General features: G+C 33.5%; 1 protein-coding gene and 1 pseudogene across 7 annotated transcripts in view; one reads left to right on the top strand and one right to left on the bottom strand.

Moving 5' to 3' along the window:
* The window catches only part of LOC145277762 (hemicentin-1-like), a 508,122-nt gene that overhangs the window by 465,904 nt on the left and 15,126 nt on the right, over positions 1–27,092 (top strand). The window contains exon 22 of one of the 7 annotated variants that reach the window (XM_080129492.1): positions 5,170–5,262. The exons of the other annotated variants lie outside the window; for them this stretch is intronic. Within the exon in view, the coding sequence (XP_079985618.1) occupies positions 5,170–5,226 (57 nt within the window). The 3' untranslated portion in view covers positions 5,227–5,262. The remainder of the gene's footprint in view (positions 1–5,169; positions 5,263–27,092) is intronic. 7 annotated transcript variants of the gene reach the window in all.
* Positions 12,384–12,522, bottom strand: LOC145278460 (U2 spliceosomal RNA; annotated as a pseudogene).

Consider the following 27,092-nt stretch of genomic DNA (forward strand, 5'->3'; position numbering starts at 1 on the left):
TTTTTTTATACAAGTTGAATGACATTGTCTCTTCAAGTTTTCGATGCTGTCCATGTCTTTCTTTTTAGTTTCGACGGTGCTCCCTCTTCCCAGTTCTCATTGAACATTCATGACTATTTTGTATATTAAAAATCTCTATTGGCACCACTATTTATTATTGTTATGAATTACTCATTAGGAGCAGTCACACCGATCATCATCAAAGATTTCTCTTCGAGAACAATTTGTGGTGTTCCCTTGAGTCTGAATGACAACAAGTCTCCCCAGATTTCCAGTACTCTTCACTTCTTTTGATAACCTTTACAGATGAATTTGTGTTGGCACTAGTTACTTACTATTAATTTCTCGTTGGCAGCGACCATTTGTCTTCACTGGAATTTGGGTGGCAAAAAGCTTCCTTTTTGCACTCATCCAGAAGAGGTTTGATTTCATAGAAATCTCAACTTTTGGATGTTTTTAGTTGGATTTTTTTTCTTGAGTATCATGTCAGTTCCTTTGACTCCAGAGTACCATATTTCGTTATTTAGAGATTTCAAATGAACATCTTGGAGCAAAGATTAGTGTTGCTTATGATTACGATTTGTGTTGTGGAACAAATGGTTTTCAGATGACTAGAAACATTCATGAAGTGTTTAATGTCACAGTTACAAACAATCGAACTGTTCTCCTGTGGTTTGAGAGGTTTCAGTCTAGTGATTTCAGTTTTAAAAATCAACCCGATGGTAGACCTGCAACTAAGACCAATAATGATATGCAGAAAGCACTGGAAGAGGATACATTTCAAATAATGAATGCTTTGGCAGAGTTATTTGATATTTCAACTCCTACTCGATTGGACTATCTGAAATAGATAGGAAAGTTAAAGAAGCTGAACAAATAGGCACTACATGAATTGAAATAGCATAAGATGACATGTTGTCTTGAAACTTTTTGTTCCCTGCTGTCACGACAGAATGCAGAACCATTTCTGCATTGTATCATTTACGTGCAACAAAACATAGATGCTTTCCAGCAATTGCAAACGTTCAGCAAGAAGGTTGGCTAAAGAGGAAATCCCAAAACACATTCCAAAATCGGAGTTCTATCAAAAGAAGTTAATATTAGTCCTCGGTTGGTGTCATTCATTACAGCTTCGTGAGATAACAGCAACAGCAATATCAGCAGATGTATACACCAATCAATAGGATAAAGTGATGCGGAAACTCGCACATTAATGAATTGCAGATTAATGAATAGGGCTCCGCCAATACTCTTGCAAAACAACGTGCGACTTCATATTGCACAAATAACGTTATTCAAAATACAGCAATGGAAATATTTTCTCATCCATGTCATTCAACAGACTTAGCACCAACTGATTACCATTTTTTTCAAACATTAGACAGATTTTTACAAGGAAAAACCTTTCCATCCAAAACAATCCTTCAGCGCTTTTATCGCCTTTTGCTCTCCATTATTCTTTGTTACTGGCATAAATAAACTAAAATGGTAGAAATGTGCAGATGCCTTGGGTGAAATTTTTCATTAAACCTTTTGTTTTTTGTATATGATATTGTGAAATAAAATGTCCGTGTAAAATCGGACATGTCATTCTTAATGACCCAATAATATTAGATCAAGATAAAAGAAAATTATATATAACTAGCTTAAAAGAAAACACCAAGAAAGTGTGTTTTAAAGCTAACTTCCAGTAGTAGTAAAACGACATGCTAACGTTGAAACACCAATAAAGTCACTGAAGTTAAGCAATGTTGAGACTAGTCAGTACTAGAAGAGTAACCATTTGGAAATATCAGGTGCTGTATATTGAAATGCCAGTGACACCTTTCTGCAAAAATAAGAAGAAAAAAATGCAAAAAAATAATCACTTTGTTTGAACAGGATATAACTGCGATTCGGGGAATAGAATGTTTGTGAATTTGATATTCTCTAGAAATTTCTTCCCATAAAAGAAGTTGGCTGAATAAGCACAGGGTGCATCTGCAACAGGACGGGAGGAGGAGGAGGAGGAGGAGGAGGAGGAGGAGTAATAATAGTAGTGATACAATGAGACATCCAGGAATGCTTCATACCTAATTTGGTACAACTCTGCAGAATAAGTTTGGAGCCTATAAATGTTTAGTAGTAATAGTTTAATTATTATTCCTTATAACATACGTAACATCCGAAGGATGTTTCTTGCTAACTTTGATATGTTCCAAAGTACTTGACACAATTGCTCTAACTTTAGCAAGAAACATCCTTCGGATGTTACGTATGTTATAAGGAATAATAATCAAACTACTACTACTACTAATACTACTACTACTAGTAGTAGTACTACTACTACTACTACTTTGTAGGAAATGTCATTGGGATGCCAGGTGTATCATATGGATTACGATTATACTCTTCCTCCTAATACTACTACTACTACTACTACTACTACTACTACTACATTGATATGTTCCAAAGTACTTGACACAATTGCACTATGTAGTAGTAGTAGTAGTAGTAGTAGTAGTATGAGGAGGAAGAGTATAATTGTAATCCATATGATACACCTGGCATCCCAATGACATTTCCTACAAAAAGCTAGTACAATTCTGTTAAGCACTTTTAGAGCTTATCAGTATCATTATCAGCAGCAGCAGCAACAGCAGCAGTAGCAGTAGTAGTAGTAGTAGTAGTAGTAGTAGTAGTAGTAGTAGTAGTAGTAGTAGGAAAAGGAGGAGGAGGAGGAGATGGAGATGGAGGAGGATTTGGTTTGGTTGTTTTACGACATATTAACCCTTTTCACATTATTTAATGCTGAATCTAGATTTTTTGTTAAAAGTTTTTATGTTTCAAGTTCTTTATATCTTCAAATATTTATTCATGGTGTTTGGTTTGGTTGTTTTTTTAGAGGAAAATTGTTGTTTTAGGTTTTGGTTTTGCAGAACATGATTGATTTTTGAAAAGGGAAAGAAAAAACAATAACATCAATGTTTGGTGCATTTTAGGTTAGGAAGCCAATATCTTAAAATCTTCAAACAGCCTGATGTGGAGGAGTAGGAAAAGTAGTAGTAGTAGTAGTAGTAGTAGTAGTAGTAGTAGTAGTAGTAGCAGCAAGAGTAGTAATATAATTTTTACTTCTATAACACACCTGTCAATCCAAGGATGTTTCCTGCCAATGTTGCTGCAATTCTATCAAATACTTTTAGAGCCTATCAATCATATTATATAAATTTACATCTTAGCAATTTTCATGACTAAATAAAGAGCAGGTTATTTCCGTTTAACGCCACCAATTATTTTTGCATTCTTGTGAGCCTGCCATTTAATCAGAGCCAACATATCGCATTACTCGGGGCAGAGGCAATCCAATATGGCAGTTAAAAAACTGACATCAAATAGACTAATTTTTCATCCCAGCTAAGATGTTATCATATAGGTGAGAGGAGGAAGGTCTAAGCAAGTCATTGTTGTTGCATTTCCATCGTGCTTCAAAAAATGATGACAAACACTGGTGCATGAAAATATAAGAATAGATATCTTTATTTTTGGTGCCAGTAAATGAGTGAAAGTTAGTGAAGGGAAAGGATGCGCAAAAATTGATGGACTGTTTTTCTTAATCTTAATTTTGGTTTAACTCTATATAATATCTTTTGAGCCATTCTGAGATTTTGCCTTTTCTGTTAATGTAGTCACGCCCCAAAAGCCTTTATTTAATGACAGAGTATTTCCATCCACAGCTAACCTTTTTGGATAACATAACCTTTGCAGGTGGTTTTGAATCATTCAACAATTATTTTGTTTCCGAAAATCGACCATGCTTTTATTTCTTCCAGAAAGTAACCTTATTTTAGTTTCTTCTGGCCAGGTGCGTGTCTGTGACAAGTACATTTTATTTCTGCCGGCTGACACTTCCAGAACATCTAACGTAGATATTCAACATCATTACCCTTCTCCCTCTCTCTGTCTCTCTGAATTATCTCCAACAATTGTCTGAATACTTATCTAAGAGATGCAGTGAATCTTCTATGAAACTGGGGAAGGAGAACAGGTCCAGCCGTGTGATAATTCTTTCAACAGCCTTCGTCTATTAATGATACATCACGCTGTGGACCATCGTTAATTGATTTGGCTTTTATCATTATTATTCAAGGAAATACTTTGAACCTGCTCTTGGCCTGTAGGGCATTTGATTAAACCTGCTGATGTTCCAAATATAGACTGTTTAAATTTGATGGTTGAAAAGGATTTTCGTAAATTTCTAAATTTAAATAATATTTTGTCAAATGTTAAATTATGTATTTAGTGAATAAATTTAATTTTCTCAAAACTTATTACCACCAATACTTTCTCTTGTTGAATATGACAATCTTCAATGCTAGACACCATAATTCCCTCTAGATTCATCATCATCATCATCATCATCATCATCATCATCATCATCATCATCCTTTTATATTTCAAATGTTGTGTGTCTCCCAGGCTCCAAGATGGACAGTACCAGGCAACAATTTATGCCTATCCTCTTTATGTGATCTGATTCAAAGATTTGACATCAGACTGCAAATATGTAATTTCTTATGCACTCAAACTACGTTTCTGAATTTTTTGAGATGAGGATATTATTTGGATTCATTGGATACTGCAACCACTGTACTATGGGTTCCGCAGTGATTAAAGCACTTGGAAAATCAATTGTAAAAGTGATATTCTCCTGAAGGGTGCAAGGTTTAATTCTCAATGTGGGCGACCGAAAAATACAATTGCGAATTTACTTAGGACCTCTTACCAATCATGGCTGATGAAACAAAAGCATGCTAATCCCATAAAGTAAATAAAGGTTCTGTTCGAAATTCCGTCCAAATTCCCGAGTTCGACAGAAACATTCTTAAGTTTAACAGAAACATTCCTGAGTTCAACAAGATACACCTGGAAAAAGTCGGAGATTACATCGACCAAAACGTTGTGAAAATGACGATCAAGATGAGAACAGTAGTCCGATGAATCCAAATACTCAATCTAGGTTTTCCTTAATCTATCACATTCTCTAATTTCGGGGATATCCAGACATGTTATAAAGACAATACAATGTTGTACATGGCTGAACCACCTGAGGCTCCGAGCACATAAGTCATCCATAATCTCACCGATACCAAATTTCTAATGAAGTACGATTAAAGGGATCCTTTTCTTCAGTTTGCAGATCCACAGTCACCTGGAGGATATTTTCTTTCTTATTACTACCTTCATTGACACTGTCTTAATTTTCGGCAACCTACGCCCAACAGTGTAAGTAACTTTAATAAATATATATCCATGTTATTTATAAAAAGTTGTTTTTTTTTCGTTTTACGAACCTTCTTACAAAAATATTATAGCAGTTGGCTTTATAGTCCATGCGAAGATTAGCTCCTATAGAACGAGCAAAAGTTTAAAAAATGTTGTCCCGAATCTTGAAGGAAATGCGTCTTCAGTAGGTTCTTGAACATTTGCCGAGCTGATTAGGAGAATAAAATTACCAAAATTAATTTCTGTTTCTTTGTAAACCCGTCAGTTGTTTATTTAAGTTTGTTCCCGGGTAACGCCGGGTAGGTACAGCTAGTTTATATATGAAAGCATTAAATTGTAATCTATTTCTAGAAACAGGTTTGCCATAAACAAATGATTGATTGCTGACGCGTAGGTGCAACGAAACACAGAATCAAATAAAAACAGCTTTTGTTGTTAAAATTAGGAAATAATTACAGACGTCATGTTCGAATGTAACGTCGACAATCTTTTGCGAAATCGACGAAATTCGATTTGAAAAGAAAGGGAGAAAATTCGAAAGAATTGCTCAAGTGAGTAATATTATTTATTCATTTCACTAGTGGGGGGGGGCTTTGCCCGGTCATAAAATATGCTTAACTATATTTTAATTTGTCCAGATTTCGTATATATTATTAGTCGTGATTTCAAAAGTAAAAAAGAACTATTTCGGTGCCATCAGCTAGAATCGGAACCGAAAGCAAAACTTTAACATTCAAAGCTGGTGACGTTACCACTGTACCAACGTGACATGCATATGAACTGATTAAAAATAAACTAAGATGAATGTACAACATTTTTTCAATTTTGACCCTTTTCTGACCCTTTAAAAACTATTTTAACCGGCTAAAGACCCATATAAGAACGGTCCATAAAAAAATCCAATCATTTTGGGGCCCCTACCTACTAAAAGTATCGAGAAAGATAGAGTTTGAAAATATGGAGGCAGACAAACAGACAGACAGACATATAGCCTTTTATATATCAGATTTTCAGGATTTTTCTGGATTATTTTATACTCTGTCTTTTAATTCTACATGTTTCAGTTTCTAAAAGATATCGAATGTACGCCAGCACGTAAAACGGACATTAAACAGGCTATGATGATTCGATTCAATTCCAAAAAATTGTCGAAAAAATATTTAAAAAAAAAGACAAAAATAAAATAATTCAGTTACAACGTAAGATAAGAACGGAAGAAATTTATACAGTCCTTCTATATAGAATAAACGAAATCCGAAATTCAAAATATTGAATTACAAGTAAAACAAATGGCACCTATGTAATTTTCATGTCACAAATAGTAACATATCCAAAAATTACGGAAAACGATATGACGGAAAATTTTAATAATGAAAAACCGTTTTCGATGAAGTTTAGATAAGAAATATAATTTGTCTGACATTTTGAATTACCTTCGTCACGTTACGTAAGCAACTGGTCTCCTTTCTTAGTAAGCATAATATGATCATTTCGCTATTCTATACATTTCTTTTTACATTAATAATTATTTTTCTTCCTTATCTTTTTTCGCAATGTTTGGATATGTTACTATTTGTGCTAGGTGTCATTTGTTTTACTTTAAATTCAATATTTCAAAGCATACATTCAATATAGAAGAGGATACAATAGCCTAGCAACTGCTGAAGTTTGTCTTTAATTGCTGCAATCGCTGACGGATTTATTACACCATATACTGGAGTCCATGCCAAGATTCAATAATAATAATAATAATAATAATAATAATAATAATAAAAATTTTTTAAATAGAGTTTGGTATGGAAATAAATATAAGAAAGGGAAAACTGGAGACAACAGAAGGCATGGAACTACCCAATCAAACGGAGATGAGGGCCCTAGGGGAACAAGATGCTTATAAATACTTGGGAGTTCTGGAAACAGACACCATCAAAGCCACAAAAATGAAAGAGAGAATCAGAAAGGAATACCTCAGGAGAACAAGAAAACTTCTAGAAACAAAATTGTATGACAGAAACCTAATAAAAAGTATAAATACATGGGCAGTGTCACTAGAAAGATACTCAGAACCGGTCATAGGGTGGACCAAAGAATAATTGAGACAGCTCGATCAGAAGACCAGGAATCTAATGACCATGTGCAATGTACTACACTCAAAGGGTAATGTTGACCAACTCTACGTGAAAGGAAAGAAGGCGGGAGAGGACACAAAAAAAGAATTAGAGAAATAAATAATGCAAAACATGGAAATGACAATCATGGCAGCGAGAGACACTGAAAAAATCAATAAAACAGAAAATAGAGAGACAAAGGATAAGACAAGTGGGAAGAGAAACAACTACACAGAAGATTCATAAGGATGACAAAAGATGAAAATAACAAAAACACTTGGATATGGATGCGAAAAGGACACATAAGCTGAGAAACTGAATCCCTAGTAACCACAGCATGATAACCCGATAAGAACCAACCATATCAAAGCAAATATCAACAAAACACAAGAAAACAGCAAATGCAGACTCTGTGAACAAAGAGGTGAAACGATAAACCATATAGTAAGTGAATGCAAAAGGAATACAAAAACAGACACGACCAAGTGGGAAGGGCAATACACTGGGAATTATGCAAACAACTGCATCTCGAACGCACAGACAAGTGGTACAAACATAAGCCGGCAACAGTACTTGAAAACGAGAATCACAAATCCTATGGGACATGAACATACAAACTGATAAACCCATCCAAGCAAGAAGACCGGATGTTGTAATAATTAACAAGAAAAAATATTCCTGTCAAATCGTAGACTTTGCTGTTCCAGCTGACCACAGGATAAATATCAAAGAAAAGGAGAAATGGAGCAAATACACAGAGCTGAAAGAAATATGGAAGATGAAGAAAATCAAAATAATATTTATAATAGTAGGAGCACTAGGAAAAATTCCGAAAAACTTGGAAAAAAGAACGGGAGAAATTGGAATCAAAGGAATGACTGGAAAAATACAACGAACTACAATAATGAAAACAGCTGAAATATGAAGGAAACCGATTGAATGTGGAGACTAACACACATGAGCAACAAGTGTGAGCCAGAAAAACTGCTGCAGAGACAAAACATGAAGTGCTACATGGAACAAAGAACATTGAAGCCGCATATCTATAAGTTCTCTAACCCTACCCCATCCCCCCATTATCAAATTACTGCCTCACCCAAAAGAGTGAAACCAAACAGCCAAGTAGAGTCAAGGAAGAAGGAAAGACCGAGGAGAGAGCACTGACTAGACCTCCGCTGGATAAGTGCGAAGAGAACTGAGACCTTGTGGAAGCTTACTGCCACTCAAATTCCAGTGAAAACAAATAGCAGCTGTCAATGAGAAATCAATGGCAAACAGCTGTTGCGATAATGCAAATTTATTTGCAAATACTATCGAAAAAGATAGAGAGTACTGGAAATCTGGGGAGACTTGTTATCACTCAGCTTCCAGGGAACACCACAGGCTGTTTTCAAAGAGAGATCTTTGATGACCTATGTGAAAGCTCTTTGTGAGCCAATAATAATAATAATAATAATAATAATAATAATAATAATAATAATAACTAGCGGAACCTGTGGAAATTCCACAGCGGAATTTTTCATATGTAGCATATGGTACTAATTATGTCAAAAATTTTTCATCATTTGTAACTCACCATTTCGCACACCTTACTAAAATAATAACTTTGATATATTGTATAGGCTGATTATTTCATTACAAACACACACATCAATTAACTCACATTTCATCATTTTTCATTCTTGGATATGTTACTAATTTCGACAATATTTTTTTTAAAATATTTTTAAGCAACATTATCGCCTAACCTTATTAAAATAATAACTTTGATATATTTGCTGGGATGCTTATTTCATTTCAAACCAATCAATTAACCTCCATTTCATCATTTTTCATAATTCTTGGATATGTTACTAATTTCGACAATCATTTTTCATAATTTGTACCCACATTATCTCCTCCCTCCTAAATAAAATAATAACGTTGATATATTGTCTGGGTTTACTATTTCATTACAAACACACTAATGCATGAAATCACATTTCATTATTTTTCTTAATTCTTGGATATGTTACTTATTTCGACAATCATTTTTCATAATTTTAACCCATATTTTCGCACCTCCCCCTTTACAAAATAATAAATTTGATAACTTGTCTGGGCCGATTATTTCATAAAAAGCAGAACTATTTATTAATTTACATTTTATAATTTTTCATAATTCTCGGATATGTTACTAATTTCGACAATCACTTTTTATATTTTTTGCTCAGATTAATAACCCCACATTACTAAAATAATAACTTTGATATATTTTCTGGGCTGATTCTTTTATTTCAAACACACCAATCAATTAACTCACATTTCATAATTTTTTATAATTCATGGATATGTTACTAATTTCGACAATCATTTTTTATCATTAAAACCGACGTCATCCCCCTCCTCCTTATTAAAATGATAACTTTAATATATTGTCTGGTCTGATTATTTCATTGCAAACACATTATTGCATTAAATCACATATTATTATTTTTCATAATTCTTGGCTATGTTACTAATTTCGACAATCATTTTTCATAATTAAAACCATCCTTATCGTTCTCTCTTACTATCATAATAACTTTGATATATTGTCTGGACTGATTATTTTATTATAAACTCACCAATCAATAAACTGGCTTTTCATCATTTTTCATAAGTCTTGGATATGTTACTAATTCCGACCATAATTTCTTTTATACTTAAAACCATCCCTATCACCCTCTCTTACTAAAATAATAACGTTGCTATATTGTCTGGGATGATTATTTCATTACAAACACACCAATCAATCGACTAACATTTCATCATTTTTCGTAATTCTTGGATATGTTACTAATTTCGACAATCATTTTTCATAATTTTAGTCCTCCTTATTTCCTTTCCCCTTACTTAAATAATAATATTGATGCATTGTCTGGGCTAATTATTTTATTATAAACACACCGATAAGTCAACTCACAATTTCACCATTTTTCGTTATTCTTGGATACCTTACTAATTTCAACAATATTTTTATAAGGCAAACGATCATCATCGCCCTTTCTTACTAAAACATAACTATGATATATTGTCTGGGCCGATTATTTCATAAAAAAGCAGAACTATTTATTAATTTACATTTCATAATTTTTCATAATTCTCGGGTATGTTACTAATTTCGACAATCACTTTTTATATTTTTTGATCAGATTAATAACCCCACATTACTAAAATAATAACTTTGATATATTTTCTGCGCTGATTATTTCATTTCAAACACACTAATCAATTAACTCACATTTGTCATTTTTCATAATTCTTGGATATGTTACTAATTTCAACAATCATTTTTCATAAATTAAACCCCCATCATCGCCCCCTTACTAAAATAATAGCTTTGATATATTGTCTGGTTTGATTATTTTCTCCTTGCTAAAATATTAACTTTGATATATTTGCTGGGCTAACTCATATTTCATCATTTTTTATAATTCTTGGATATGTTACTAATTACGGCAATCATTTTTTATAATTAAAAATCCACATAATGCCCCCCTCCTATTAATATAAGAACTTTGATATATTGTCTGGTCTTATTATCTCATTACAAACACACCAATCAAATAACTCACATTTCATCTTTTTCATAATTCTTGGATATGTTACTAATTTCGACAATAATTTTCATAACTTAAACCCACTATGTCGCTCCCCCAACTGTGATATATTGCCTAGAATGATTATTTAATTACAAACACATCAATCAATTCCAGGTATTCTCATAGTATCTTATCCAATCCTGGGTGACGCCACATATTCTGCTAGTATATATCTTTCACCTATCTAATTCGATCCTGGGCAACGCTGGGTATTCTGTTACTATATGTTTTCCACTTATCTCATTCAATACTGGGCGACGCTTTCTGCTAGTATATATTAGTGCTTATCACATTCAATCTTAGGTCTGACTTCATGTCCGCCACCCCACCGTTAAAAAATATACATGAAATAAAGTAATGTTTTAATAATAAACTGTTTCAGCCATTTCCGGGACTGACTTTATATCTCCCAACCCAACATGCAATAATGTAATGTCTAAATAGTAAACTGTTTCAGCCATTTCCGGGACTACTTCATATCCTGCATCCCACTGTTAAAAATATACATGAAATAAAGTAATGTTTCAATGGTAAACTTTTTCAGCCATTCCCGGATCAACTTCTTATCTCCCATCCTACTGTTAAAGATATACATTAAATAAAGTAATGTCCAAAACGTTAATGGTTGCAGCCATTTCCGGGACCGACTTCATATTCCCCACCCCACTGTTAAAAATATACATTAAATAAAATAATGTTTAATGCGTAAACAGTTTCACCGATTTCCGGGACTGATTTCATATCCCCCTACCCCACTGTTAAAAATATACATGAAATAAAGTAATGTTTAAATTGTAAACAGTTTAAGTAATTTCCGGGACTGGCTTTATATCCCCCACCCCACTGTTTAAATATACTTGAAATAAAGTAATATTTAAATCATAAACTGTTTCAGCAGCTTTTCGAAATTAATACATAAAAACATTAACACGGTTAAGGATTAGGCAATCATTGCTTCAACATTAATTTCTGAGTGTAGTATCAGTCTCAGAATTCCAGTGACTTAAATCCCCCCCTTTTTTGGTCTTGGTTAATGGAGGAGAAATCCTTCATTACTGATACAATGTTTATTTTTGTTATTGATCAGAGTACCCCTTTTGGGGAGCTGGTTACCCCATAATTTTTAACCAATCTCATGTCCAACTCCGTCTTTGTGGGGAGGCAAGTAAACAAAAAAAATAATCAGAGGGGGACATTTTCCAGGGTATCTTATAATTAATCAGAAGAGACATTTCCAGTGCATTTTATAATTAATCAGAAGGGACATTTTCAGGGCATTTTGTAATTAAACCAGAAATTACTTTTCCCAGTTACTTTTGTAATATTAAAACTTTGTTACATTAAATGTAGTACCTATTCACAATGCCTCCTTATGGGACAGATTTATACACCGGGGTCGTTTTTAACGTGGAGAAAAAATTGTCTTAGTCGCAAAGGATTTCTCCTCCACTAAGAGAGAAGAAATTGAAATGCTGTATCTGAAGAACAGATACTACACTTTGATCTTAGCCAAAAGGCCAAGAAGAACAAATCATTTTTATTAGCTTTGCCTCAACAGCGACACAAAATTTTTTTTTGTTTTACTAGGAATTGTTATTTGCTTTTAAGGGATGACAAGTTTTATTTGGAATATTCCACTTTCCTTTTTTTAGAGATGCACAGCATGATAACGGACGGAGCGATTAGCGTAATAATATAATGATAATAATAATAAAAACCGGGATACAGCATTAAAAATTAGTAACAAAATACAGTATATAATCAAATACCATCCACCATAGCCTTGAGCCCCTGGAGGGGCTTAGGCCTTCACAACTTTGTAAATTCTTTTGTAGCAGGGGTTCTTTTTTCGGAATGAGGAGAGAGCACTGACCACACCGCCGCCCCATGCAATCCTTTCCAGAAGGTACATACAGCACCTAGCCTTCCCAAATGGTCACCCATTTGGTAATGGCCAGACTCGACGTTGCTTAACTTTGGTGATCTAGTGAGAACCGGTGTGTCAATGTGATTGTGATGTAAACATAATCAAATAACATCATAAGGCGGGGCAAATACCGGGACTAGGGGGCCAGAAAACATCATAACCTGAAAAAAACGCATCATAGGGTCACCGTATCACAGGGTTTCACTGTAATAATAAGCCCCACTCTCCTCAATGGTTTACTTCTACTTGTGCAACTGCCGTTGCGCAAAGGTAGCATGCATACTGCAGATTTAATCGACATAAGTTCAGTTCGAACAGGCAGAAGTATATAAAAGCTAGAAGTAACTATAAGAAGTAACTATAAGAAAGAAATAGCGACAGCTAAGAGAGAATTTACGGAAACAACCAAAAAATGCATCGAAGCACAAAAATTAGGAACCCATGATTTCTGGAAATCTACAACAGTGTAGTAAATAATGGGCAAGCAACAATTTCCCCACTAACCAAAAATCATGAGCGTGTTTGTTCAGCAACCGAGAAGGCTAACATGCTCGCCAGTCGGTTTGCCTCCAACTCTACACTGAACCCTGCTAACCACCCCCTCCCTGACTTTCCTTTGCGGACAGACACCATGCTAGACGATCTGAAAATCACCCCTTCTCAGGTGCATGCTATCATAAAAAACCTTGGCACTTCAAAAGCATGTGCACCTGATCTCATCCCGGCTGTGCTATTAAAAAAATGCTCTCTCCAAACTTTACAACAAATGCCTTAATAAATCTTGCTTTCCTGCCTGCTGGAAAACTGTTGGTACCAGTTTTTAAGAATTCTGGTGAAAGAATTGACTCATTAAATTATCGCCCCATTAGCCTCCTCCCACTTTTCGCCAAAATATTTGAGGCCATAATTAATCAAGCTCTAGTCCATCACCTTAGAGATGCAAAACTTCTGACCGACGAACAATATGGATTTAGGCAAGCCCGTTCCACAGCAGATATCCTAACTGTAATCTCTGAGCCTATATACCATTCACTGGACAAAGCAGGAGAGGGTAGAGCGGTAGCTCTAGATATATCTAAGGCTTTTGACCAGGGTATGGCATGAAGGTCTTCTCAGGAAAATTAGATCATACGGTATCACTTGACGAATACTTAACATAATTAAATCCTTCTTAGAAATGAGAAAAATTCAGGTCGTCCTCGACAGTCGTACATTTAAACAATATGATATAAATGTGGGAGTGCCTCAGGGGTCTATCCTTGGACCTTTATTATTCCTAATATTCATAAATGACCTCTCCTACAAAATTGCCTCTATGGGTATATATGCTGATGACCACGTTTTATAACAGGCACGACAAGAAAACAAATGAATATATATCTAAGGAAATAGCAGAAACACTAGAAGATAACCTCCAATCTGTAGTGGAATGGGGACAAAAATGGATGGTCACATTCAATGCTGCCAAGACTAAACTTGTTTCCTTTAATAATTACAAGAAACCTTCTCTACTACCAATACCAATAGCCAAAGATTCATTATCTGAAAGTACATCTTTTAAACTCCTTGGCCTAACGTTCACAGAGAACATGAGTTAGAGCAATTAAATTTAGAGCATTGCCAGAACCGCTGCGAGGAAGGTAGGCTCTCTCTATCGTGCTAGAAAGCTACTAACGCCCGAAAGTATCTTGTATCTCTATAAGGTCACCATTCGCCCATGTATGGAGTATTGTTTTCATATTTGGGCTGGTGCATCTGCTACTAATCTCTCGCTCCTAGACAAGGTTCAAAAGAGAGTCTCCAACTTGATAGGTCCTGAACTGTCATCTAAGCTTCAGCCTCTGTCCCACCGACAAAATGTTGCATCCCTCTGCCTGTTCTACAAGTATTTTGATGGTGAATACTCCGACGAACTGCAAGCACTTGTGCCCCCACAACGTAAATACCCTCAACAAACCTGACAAGCAGCTAAATCCCACCCCTACACAATAGAGATCCCAAGATGTAAGAGAGCTTTCTACTCCAGTAGTTTCTTCCCCAGAACCGCTAGACTTTGGAATTCCATTCTGGGTCCCTGCTTCCCCAACTGTAATGACATGCAGAAGTTCAAGTGTAACGTGAACCGACATCTTGCTGCCCAACTCCCTACATTGTATCCCAGTAGTTTATGTCCCTGATAGTAGCCCCTTACACCAAAGTGGCAATGTGCCTTGTTTGAGGTGAAAATGTAATAAAAAATAATAATAAATAATAATGACAACGATTTGGTTAAAGAAAGTTTTATATGAAACTATTTTTAATAGTTGAAATAATTTAATTTGCATAGACACATGTTCCGACTTGAGAAAATTAAGAAAACTAAGCTCCTGTTCCCATCTTGAACCCATATTATACTACAACATCGGATGCAGAATGGTTTGTATCATACACAGGAAAGATTATATTTAACTCTAAGAGGTATTATAACTCTGAATCAAAATTATCCTGCATTTAATAGTGATAGTGACTAAGAATGACTTCAAGCTCCTCAAATTGGGCCTGTTACGGCTTGTGTTCGCAATTAAATGTAAATTTTAATTTTGGTCTGTGCAATGGTGTCGTCAGTCCAGACGACGATGTATCTCTAACTAGGTGAGATGTCTGTCGAGTAAAAAAAAAAAACATGAAACACGATGCACAGAGAAGGAAACACAGGGATGTAAGAAAACCCGAAGAAATTTTGTTTCATAAAAAGATCCACGACAAAGATGAGTAGATAGACAGGTTTCTAATGAGTGGGTTAGGGTTGTGATACGGCGTGCCCTTTGGCCAATTTCCGGTAAGAAATGTTTTTACTTATCTTGGGAATAATTTGATATCGATAAACTGCTGGAGCAACTATTCGTAGTAGTAGTAGTAGTAGTAGTAGTAGTAGTAGTAGTAGTAGTAGTAGATGAAAAAAAGATTAAATTCATCGTCAATTCCGACTAGCAGGTCCGAATTTCTCACAAAAGAAGGGGTCTCTCTCTCGAGACAAACACTTCGAAACTTAAACTTTTTCAACTTCCGTCTTTATTTAATCTTTTAAAATTCCGTACATGGTTTGACCCGTGAATGCAGATAATCTATCAACGACGATTATTTGTATTTTTCTCTTATGTATCCATTTTCGGGGCCGTGTCCTGTGATTCAAGTGGGGAGAGGAAGTAAATCTTCATCCAGTATATGACACACACCAAACGGTTACTCATTCGCTTATTTCTTAATAATCTCTACTATCTATAATATAAATCTCGCCTGTCTGTTAAAATGTATGTGTGAATGTTTGTTTGTTTGTATGTATGTATGTATGTATGTATCGCAAAAACGTTCGACAGAGGCGACGAATTTTCACGAGATCGGTATCGTTTTGAAGCTTGACACTTCGGACAACAAATAAACGTTTTGTTCAAAGCAAAAAATTGTAAATACGGTTATTTAAAATTATATACAACTGACAACATATATCCACACTACCACTTCTGGGCGAATACCACTAGTGTATATATATATATATATATATATATATATATTACTAGTAAAGGTTTGGTACTTGACTGTCTGAAGCAGTTACTATTCTATACGTAATTGTCAATTCAGTATACCATACTATTTCAAACTTTTAATGGTCAATTCGGGAGGGAATAGTGTAGTAGTTGTTCTATTATCAACAAGCAATCAATAGTAAACGATTGTTGAATTTATAAAGATCACCCAAAAGAGGAATGGATTATTCATCTCAACATGTTAATCGTCTGTCTGTGCTGCAAGTCAAAAAGGGGAAAAAGAGAAGAAGGTAATCATTTATTTTAATCGCATAACTTAATTGTGATCGTGTTTTGTCAAATCATCATCAACACAAGTCTTCAATGCCAAACTCCCTGGAAGATGGCAACTGCTACATTCTCACGAGGCTGTTTGACCTCACTTCATGTTCTAATGAAAACCATGCTTATTTCTCCCAACATAATCTATTCACGATACCTTGTTTTGTTTAGTTTATATCCTATTTTTTTTTGGGGGGGGGTAATTGCTCCAGGCAAAGCATGAAGCCACTTAATATAAGAAGCTTAAAAACACTTCAAGATAAAAATAAAGTAGCCAATGATAAGTAGATTCCAACCCTCCAAATAGCAACCCTTTTCCATTTGTGAGAAACATCGCTCATGGAATATGAGGACTAAAGGGCAAAATGAAAGCAGTGAGAGGTACAAAGTTGCTGAATGTAAACCCAACTACTTTCTACTCTCCAATTTACGACTCACTGTGGAGTCACTTGCACAAAACATATTGAGTTAATATAAATGAAATTTATCAACGGAAATATAATGTAACGGATAGGCACAAACTGGGGCAAATAATACATTTTGTTCAAAGCAAAAAATTGTAAATACGTTTATTTAAAATTATATACAACCGATTGGCAACTCCAGGTGAATACCACTAGTATATATATATATATATATATATATATATATATATATATATATATATATATATATATATATATATATATATTCATTCTCATAGCATTCATATGCTAGTTAACATGTCGCAGAATTGATCTTGTAGTCCTAAACTTACTTATTAATAGTTTATCTTTTTATTTTTTTTCAATTTTATTTAATTTATCTATTTTCTTTTCATATATTAGTAAAATAGTAACCGTATCATTTTATATTTCTTTTATTGGGGAAGTGGTATTATCCACCGGAGAGCCATGTTTTTAACAGCTGTCCTGTTTTTAAATCTCCGAAACAGCTACATGGTAAGCAGCTGATGATCCCCGTTTTCTATTTACAAAATTTTAGTTAAGGTTTTCTCTTTTCATCCTTATGTATTTAAATTCTGTTTTAAAATTGAAGACTTTTGCGAAATCGGCTTATGCAAGTGCTAAGTCTATTTCTATTTAACAATTTTAGTTAAGCCTTTTTTTTCATCCATATATAAATGAATTTTTTTTGGTTATTATAAACTTTTTAGAAATCGGATTATGTAGGTGCTTAGTCTGCGATAGGTTAAAATTAATATTTTTCCCTTCCGGGAATTTAAACTGCATTCTTTATTTTTATTTTTGCATTTTTTTTATTCAAAGCTTCTTTGCACTATATATATATATATATATATATATATATATATATATATATATATATATATATATATATATATATATATATATATATATATATATATATATACAGCAGTGGAATAAGCTATCCAGATTTCACTTTTCTTAATACAATGTATATCTATTTTTTCTAACATATTTTTTACCTGCATTGTGTTCTTACTTGCGTCAGTATGGTCAGATGGAAGTTCAAGATTGTATTATATTTCAAGAAAATTAAATTTCCCTTCCTCAAATATGTGTTCGACCTTAGTTCAAGAATGCTACTGCAAAAATTAATTAGTTTCGCAGAAATTGAAAAAAAAGGCCTGAAATTAATCTTATTTTATTTTAAAATCTATTATTATTCTTTACACGTAAAAAAAACAATCCGAAATATACAATACAGAACTTCAATTTGACCATACTAGCGCAAGTAAGAACACAATGTAGGTATAAAATCTATTAAAACACACACACACACACACACACACACACATACAAACACACACACACATACATACATATATATATATATATATATATATATATATATATATATATATATATATATATATATATATATATATATATATATATATATTGTCTTAAAAAAGGTGAATCTGAATCGCTAATTCCATCGTCTCAATTTGCTTCAGTTTGTGTTTATCTGGCATCGACATTGTATTGCCGTATCTAAATTTCCTTCATATACACACTAGACAATGCTTTAAGCAAACTACCTTAACCTCTTATATTTAGTTAATGTTTCTACTTATCTACGATGATTGTTGGCCACTAGTTGCTTTAACAATGTCGGTCACTGGCTGTAACGTGGCCATGACAATGTTTTGTTTCAAGCTTGAGTCAAGCAAGGAGCATTCTGTTCTTCATTCTACGCACTCTTTATTTGTACATATCCACAATTAACTCAAAAAAAAAGTTACTACTAAGTAATACGTAACATTCTAACCTAACATTGATAGTTACTTCAGCTAGTGACTTTATAACTTCAGAAAACGAAGTCAACGTTTATGGGATTTAAAAAGGAAATCATGATTCACTGAATCTTGACATTGAAAGTGACATTCTGTGGCCGGAGAAGTCTTTCACTAGTTGCAGAATACGTGGACAAACTCGAAGAAAAAAAAAGGTAGATACAATCCAGTAACCAAGTTATTGATTAATAAGTTTTTTTCTTTGGAAACGGCTCACTTGATTCCGAATATGTTGATCGGATATATGGATGACAGGAAGGTTACCTGATCAATGTCGACAAGCCCACACTTGTGATTCTGATATGTTCAATGTCAGAATAGTACGGCTAATCTCGCTGCAGATATATGCGCAAACAGTTCAAGCAGTCAGACGGGGAAAACTCACGATATGCAAAACGCTACACCAGGACTCGGACAGCCATAGGTCTTGTTTTGTTTTTGTTTGTGATATGTCTTCATAAGGAAAGTATCTGCACAGTTTCACATGCATGTAAAGCAAAAAAGGAATGTTCTTGCAGTTATTCAAACAAGTGGAATATATATATATATATATATATATATATATATATATATATATATATATATATGTGTGTGTGTGTGTGTGTGTGTGTGTGTGTGTGTGTGTATACATGTACACACATATATATGTACACACACACACACACACACACACATATATATATATATATATATATATATATATATATATATATATATATATTGTGATGAAAAAAAATTTGCGTTTGAGATTTGGTTTCGTTTTGTCGGTCGATTTTCTGGAGAATCAATCATTTCGAATGCTTGATGCATGATACAGAATCTGGTGTCAGGATTATATATCACATGACATAAAATTCACAACTTTCCAGATACTTGTATATTTGCATAATAAGTCCAGTGAACAAAATTTATGCAAGCTAAACGCCCAAAATATAGTCGAGGGAGATCCGAAGGCTTCCTTTTTGTTAGCTGTTACATCGAGATGTAGGGGAGGGCGCCACTCCATACTCAGTATTGCTTCACTTGTTCCTGATCATATCTCTATAATTAACTGTTCAACATCGTAAACTTCCAGTTTATTTTGATCTATCGTTTGAAACTCTTTTATCTAATCGAAGTTTTCATTTTCGATGTCTGTTTTCTAGCTTATTACTAGTTATTTATTTTTATACTTTTATTAATAATAATAATTAACAACTTATGATGTATATGCTTAAAATTATTAGGTTTTAAATTTGAAAATAATAAATCATGTACGTTGGTTGAAATTAGATAATAATATTGAAATTAGATTAATGAAAACTATGTTGGTAGTTTGGAAACTGAATTACAAAAACTGCTGGGAACTTTAAATTAAACTCCGTGACTACTATTGAATACCTAAATTTGAAAAAAAAAGCATAAAAATATTCCAGCTAAGAAAGATGATACTTGTACAGGCGTTAAGGGAATGAAAAGGCAAGTGTACTTCATAAAATGTTGGTACGGTTTGCTTGACGCATTACATATATTTTGTTGATAAAAAAGTGACTACTGCCATGTTAATAAAGTTTATAGACTGTGCAACTTTGGAAAATTGGATTTTTATATGTGCTGATGAGCTACGTAGTTGTGCAAAATTATAATTGATGAAATTATATACTTATATTCCTACATTGGGCTGAAACAATTGTACAAAGGTTGTTATAAATAAAAGCCAAAAATTTTGAAAATGAGCAACAATATGAGCGTCTGTTCCTTGTAAAATAGAAATTTTAAGAAATATATATGTGTGTGTGTGTGTGTGTGTGTGTGTGTGTGTGTGTGTGTGTGTGTGTGTGTGTGTGTGTGCACGCGCGTGTTTGGAAACAAATATACATTTATGATGTGTATATTTAATAAAGTTATTCAAAATTGCCATAATTAATTAAGCTCAATAAAAATGGATTTCTATATTCAGAGCAGATATAACCGTATTAAACAACTTATGATTTCTGAAAGTTTCCAATTGCTTTTAACATTACTTATCTTTTTTAATCCAAGGGAGAAAAACTGCATATTTTTCCTGTGGAACAAATGTAAGTTTCTGATGATTTGCTTATTCATGCCATCCAATGAAACGCGTTTAAGACACAGCAATAAAACAATATGAATGTGAATTAAATGAATACTTCTGTATATTTGAAAAAATGTTTAATGAAGTTATATATATATATATATATATATATATATATATATATATATATATATATAGATATAGATATAGATATAGATATATGTGTGTGTATATATATATATATTATAAGATAAAATTAAAAGCCAAGAACAATGCGAGATTTTTTTTTTATATAGAGTAAAATTAAATGGAAACAAAAGAAATAAATTTCTTTTTTTTTTGTTGTTGTTTGTTTTTTCTTTTTGACACAAATTTTAACTCTAAACAACAGTATTTTTTTTTTCTCTGTTGTATTCAATAGTGTTGTAATGGTGTTGTAAATACAACAGAGAAAAAAAAAATTACTGTTGTTTAGAGTTAAAATTTGTGTCAAAAAGAAAAAACAAACAACAACAAAAAAAAGAAATTTATTTCTTTTGTTTGCATTTAATTTTACTCTATATAAAAAAAAAATCTCGCATTGTTCTTGGCTTTTAATTTTATCTTATAATTTTCTTCAACAATGCTTCAAGCAAACTACAACCTACTTATATATATATATATATATATATATAAATATATATATATATAAATATATATATATATATATATATATATATATATATATATATATATATATATATATATATATATATACAGGGTGCCCACAAGTCTGGCTACATAATCTACAGGATGGTCCCACAAAGTCTGGCTACATAATGTAGCCAGACCTTGTGGACACCTTGTATATATATATATATATATATATATATATATATATATATATATATATATATAATGGACTCTCTCCCGTCGTGTTCGACGCATGAGGGCCAAAGATTCGCTCTGTTTCACTCTGCCTTCAATGCTTGTGCCGTATATGTGACACGAGACCAGCTCTGCTCCCACAACCAAGCCGCATGACTCACAGGCTGGGAAGGTGCTGTTCCTACTCTTGCTCTACGAAGATTTGCTTGATTCAATAAACGTGTGTCAATGTATGTGTTAATGCCCGCAAAACATTTTTCCTTCCACAATTTTCTATCCGCAGCATCTTCTTCAAAGGTTTTGGGGTTCAGGCCTGCGTGCTTAAGATTGTCTTTCAGCTTATCCATGTACCTCAGAAATGGACGACCCACATTTCGATTACCCTCTTTCAATTGACTGTATGCTAGTTGCTTAGGAAGACGGTTTTCATCCATGCGAACAAGGTGACCTGCCCACCGAAGCTGAGACTTCATCAGGAAGGCCTCAATACTTAAAGTGGCGCACCTAGCAAACAATCCCGAGTTAGGGGCCTTGTCTTTCCATGTTAATCCACATATACTGCGAAGGCAACGCTTATGGAATGTATTCAGTTGCTCAATCTGCCTACCGTATGGGGGTCCAGGCTTCCGATCCATACAGGAGTATCGAAACAATCACTGCACGATAAACTGAGATTTTGGTCTTTAGAGTCAAAGTCAAACCTCTTTCATATATATATATATATATATATATATATATATATATATATATATATATATATATATATATATAATTACTATAATTATTTTTCATACTTACAGACACTAACGTTTTAGTCTTTCAGGAATCATCAGTGTAGGGAGTCACGATTACCGCCAACTGAGGGATTTGAACCTGGCCACAAAGTCATCTCTGCCTCTATTAGCAAGGAACAAAGCCCTTGGCCGGTATGAACCGCGTTGAGAATTTAGTTGAAATTAGCATTTATAAAGCGTAAATGTCATTCACGTAGGTCTAGATTGATCAAAGGATTTTAACATTACGATTTTCGTTTTTGTAGTCAAACTCATTTGCTTTTAGTTCAATAATGAAGTTAGGTATGTTTGTATGTTTATACAAATATATAAACAGAATTCATTTCTTAACTAGTTAACTCTCATGAGTTGTGAAACACAGTTGATAGTGTTACAAATTTGGTTTAGTTTTATGCAAAGAGGATAATAGAGTGAACGAATCATTTTTTAAAATAAAAACACCTCCAATTTTAATGAACGTTAAACATAGGTATTAGACATCAGTAAACAATTTCAGTTTCTTTGAAATATTTTAAAGGGAATTGAGGGTCAATAATATGGGCACAACCTTCCATTTGATAATTTAAATATTTTATATTTTCATTAAACTGATCCTTTAAACACCAATTAAGCAAGATTCTCTCAATTTTAATTTTTTTTAATATCCCTTAAATTTAGGATATACTAGCAGAAAGACCCGACATTGCCCGAGATTGAATGATGATCAACGAATATTTCACACTCCTATATTTTTATTGTCATCGAAATCCGTAAAATTGCCCGGGAGGAAGCTTCACATGTTTCCATGCAGTAACTTAGTCTAAAATATGTTATTCTATATTGCACTTTAGAGAACCTACTGTTTCTTTTATAAAATTATTTTATATAAACTTCTTTCCAGTTAACAAAAAAATACATTCAGAAATTTATGTGCGGGGTTTGATCCTACGGACCATGTTATGCAAAAAAAAAACAACAACAAACAAAAACATGTAAATTTTCAAGTCTTATAAAATTCTTTGCGGTTAATGAAAAAAAATTAAGAAATTTATATGCGGAGTTGGAACCTACAGACCACATCATGCCAAAAAAAAACACACACACACACACTAACAACTTACCCACAGTAGAATTTTCATGGCCCGTTGTTCTAACATTGTTGCTAAGCGACGGCATGGAAAAAATGGCTTTACCGATGATAGATAAATTAAAATAACTGTTTCGATTATCGGTAATTATCAAGGGTATTCTGAGACAAAACTTAACTAAGATCACTCCCAGACTTTTTTTTTTTTTTTTTTTTTTTTTACACAGAGATCACCACTTATCAAGGCCCGGAAGCCACTCAGGGATAAGGGTTATTGCAAGTACATTATGTTAGTGAGGAGATTTGATGAAGTGTTTACTTAAGGGGGCGGTTCATTAGGAATTTGTTAACATTAGACTTGAAGACATCCAAGTTGTAGTCCGGAGGGAAGCAGGCAGACGGAACAGAGTTCCACAGGCGTGCAGTTCTAAGAAAGAAGCTTTGTTCAGACTTATAAACTAAGGTTCTGTAAATTTTTTAAAAAATCTGTTCAGCCGTTTCGAAGTCTATAAGGAACGAACACGCACACACACACATACACACACACAGACAAAGTTGCATTTAGATAATTGTAGAGGTTCTAGAATTCAAATCATGTAATGGAATGTAATCTAAATTGAAATAAGGATTCAAAGCGCAACGTTTAGATGTATAATATCTTGATTTTAACCATTCGTGAAGGACATAAAAGCGGTGTAAAACTGTTCTGCTTGGGGTATTTATTTTACTCGTCCTGGGACGGGTATTCTTCTCGTATAGTTGCAACAGAATTTTCTTCAGTCATCTAAGAACCATTATAGACTTTTATTTTCGAAGAATTCAAATTTTAGAATAATTCACAATGTAAATTAACAGTCATCATCATCATAATCATCATCATCATCATCATTGGTTTAACGTCTGTTTTACATGCTAGCATGGGTCAGGTGGCTTTTAGAAATTGACTACCTAACTAACCTATCTCTGACCAGATCTTTATGCCTCTTTCTTCTAAACCTATCCTTATCACTTTCCATGCTTTCCTTGGCCTTCCTCTACCAACTGACCCTGCTATCTCAACTGTTCTACATCTACTAAACTAAGCAATCTCATTCATTCTTTCAATGCAACAAAACCATCAACATCTGTTCTGCAACATCTTCCTATATTGTCCATATTTAACTTTCCTCTGAGGTCATCAGATCTAAGCCTATCTTTAACACTCACATTACACATCCATCGTATCATTCTCATATCATTTCTCTCCATGCAACACATATCCTCAACTTTTACCGGAGGAATATTGCTTCAAATATTTTTTTATTCATTTCTCAATTTGTTCTCGATTGCTTGAAGTTGACTAACTCGGAATCAATTTTGGGAACATTTTCTTTCTTTTAAATTTATTTTCTTTGTTTCTTTTTTGTTGTTTGTGCTCTAAATAAATATGTCGCCTCGCAAGATTTGTATTTGCATATTTCGTTTGAACATGGAGCTGAAGAATTCCGGAATTTATTAATTCTAAAATTCATCTCGATTATTTGTTTTGCCGTATTGACACGTTTGTTATTTGATAGTTAGAAAAAAAGGAAGGAAAATAAATTCTCCATTTGTAAAAACAAAACAAAACAAAACAAAAAAAGATTTATAAAAATAAATTGAAAGACTGCAGAAAATAAATATTTTTATTTTATCTTCTGAGATTCGAGAGCTATTTCAGATTTTCCATTTTATAGAATTCCAAGATTGAATCTAATTTTGAATCATCAACAAATCAATATCGACCCAAAATATACAATATTTAAGATAAAGTTGTCAGTTCTATTTATTCGGGTTAAAGAAGGTTAATTCAGTCTATTGAAAAGCCTGACCAATAATATAATGATCATGATCATGATCATCATCAGCATCATCATTGATTTAATGTTCCTTTCACATTATGGCATGCATTGAACGTCTTTTAGAAACCGCCGTCTAAACTAAACTATCTCTGGCTAGGTTTTTATTTATCCCTCTTTCTTCTAAATTTATCTTAACTAAGATCACAGCTCAGTTCTGTAAATTTTAAAGAAAATCTGTTCAGCTGTTTCGGAGTCTATAAGGAACTCACATATACGCGCGAGCGCGCGAGCACGCACGCACGCACGCACACACACACACACACACACACACACACACACACACACACACACACAAAGTCGCATTTATATAATTGTAGAGATTCTAGAATCCAAATCATGTAATGGAATTTAATCTAAATTGAAATAAAGATTCAAAGCGCAAGGTTTAGCTGCATAATATCTTGATTTTAACCATTCTTACCATATTTTCCTTGAACTTCCCTTGTCAACGGAAGCTACTTCCACAATTGTCCTACATCTACTAACCCAAGAAATCTCATCCATTCTTTCAACATCTATCCTGCACACTTCTCCCTATACTGTCCAGATTTAATCTTTAGTTGTTAAAACAAAAGATGAAAAAACGCACGATGCAAATATTTTTATATTTTATTTTATTTTACCTTCTGAAATTCGAGAGCTATTTTAGATTTTCCATTTTTCAGAATTCTAAGCTTGAATCTAATTTTGAATTATCGACAAATCAATATCGACCTAAAATATACAATATTTAAGATAAAGTTGCCAGTGCAATCTATTTGGGTTAAATAAGGTTAATTCAGCCTGTTGAAAAGCCTGGCCAGTTATACAATATGTCTGCATCTAATAAATATCACCTTCTTATATTTATTATTTTTCGTGATAAAATACAAACAGGTTTGATTGGATTAACCTTTTACTTTGCTTTCAACTCTCGACTAAGGAATACAAAAGGAATGTTCTGAGAGAAACTGCTTTCGTCATCATCATCTAGTCTTGATTGTGTTGTGGACTTTCATGATACTTACTCCATCTCACTCTATCCTCTATCATACTATGTAGGTCATCCTTTGTGAAACCTCTGTCAGCTGCTTGACATAAGTTCCGTGCGGCCTCCATTTGGCATATTGGCTGTTTTGGCATTCACAGAAAAACATTGCTGACAATTTCATCCTTAGTCCTTTAGCAGTGTCCAGAAGCTTCTCTCTCTCTCTCTCTCTCTCTCTCTCTCTCTCTCTCTCTCTCTCTCTCTCTCTCTCTCTCTCTCTCTCTCTCTCATCAAGGAAGGCCTCTGTAGGGTTGCTCTCCTGTAGGGTAGTGATTCTAGGAGATCTTAAGAGCAGCTTTTGACATTCTTATGTATACACCGTCAATTTTATTCTTTAAATTTTTGGTAAAAGTCCAAGTGCTACGTCTATATACGTTACA

This window comes from Euprymna scolopes, chromosome 6 (genome assembly GCF_053919585.1).
Source record: "Euprymna scolopes isolate OS-2025 chromosome 6, ASM5391958v1, whole genome shotgun sequence".
Lineage (NCBI taxonomy): Eukaryota > Metazoa > Mollusca > Cephalopoda > Sepiida > Sepiolidae > Euprymna > Euprymna scolopes.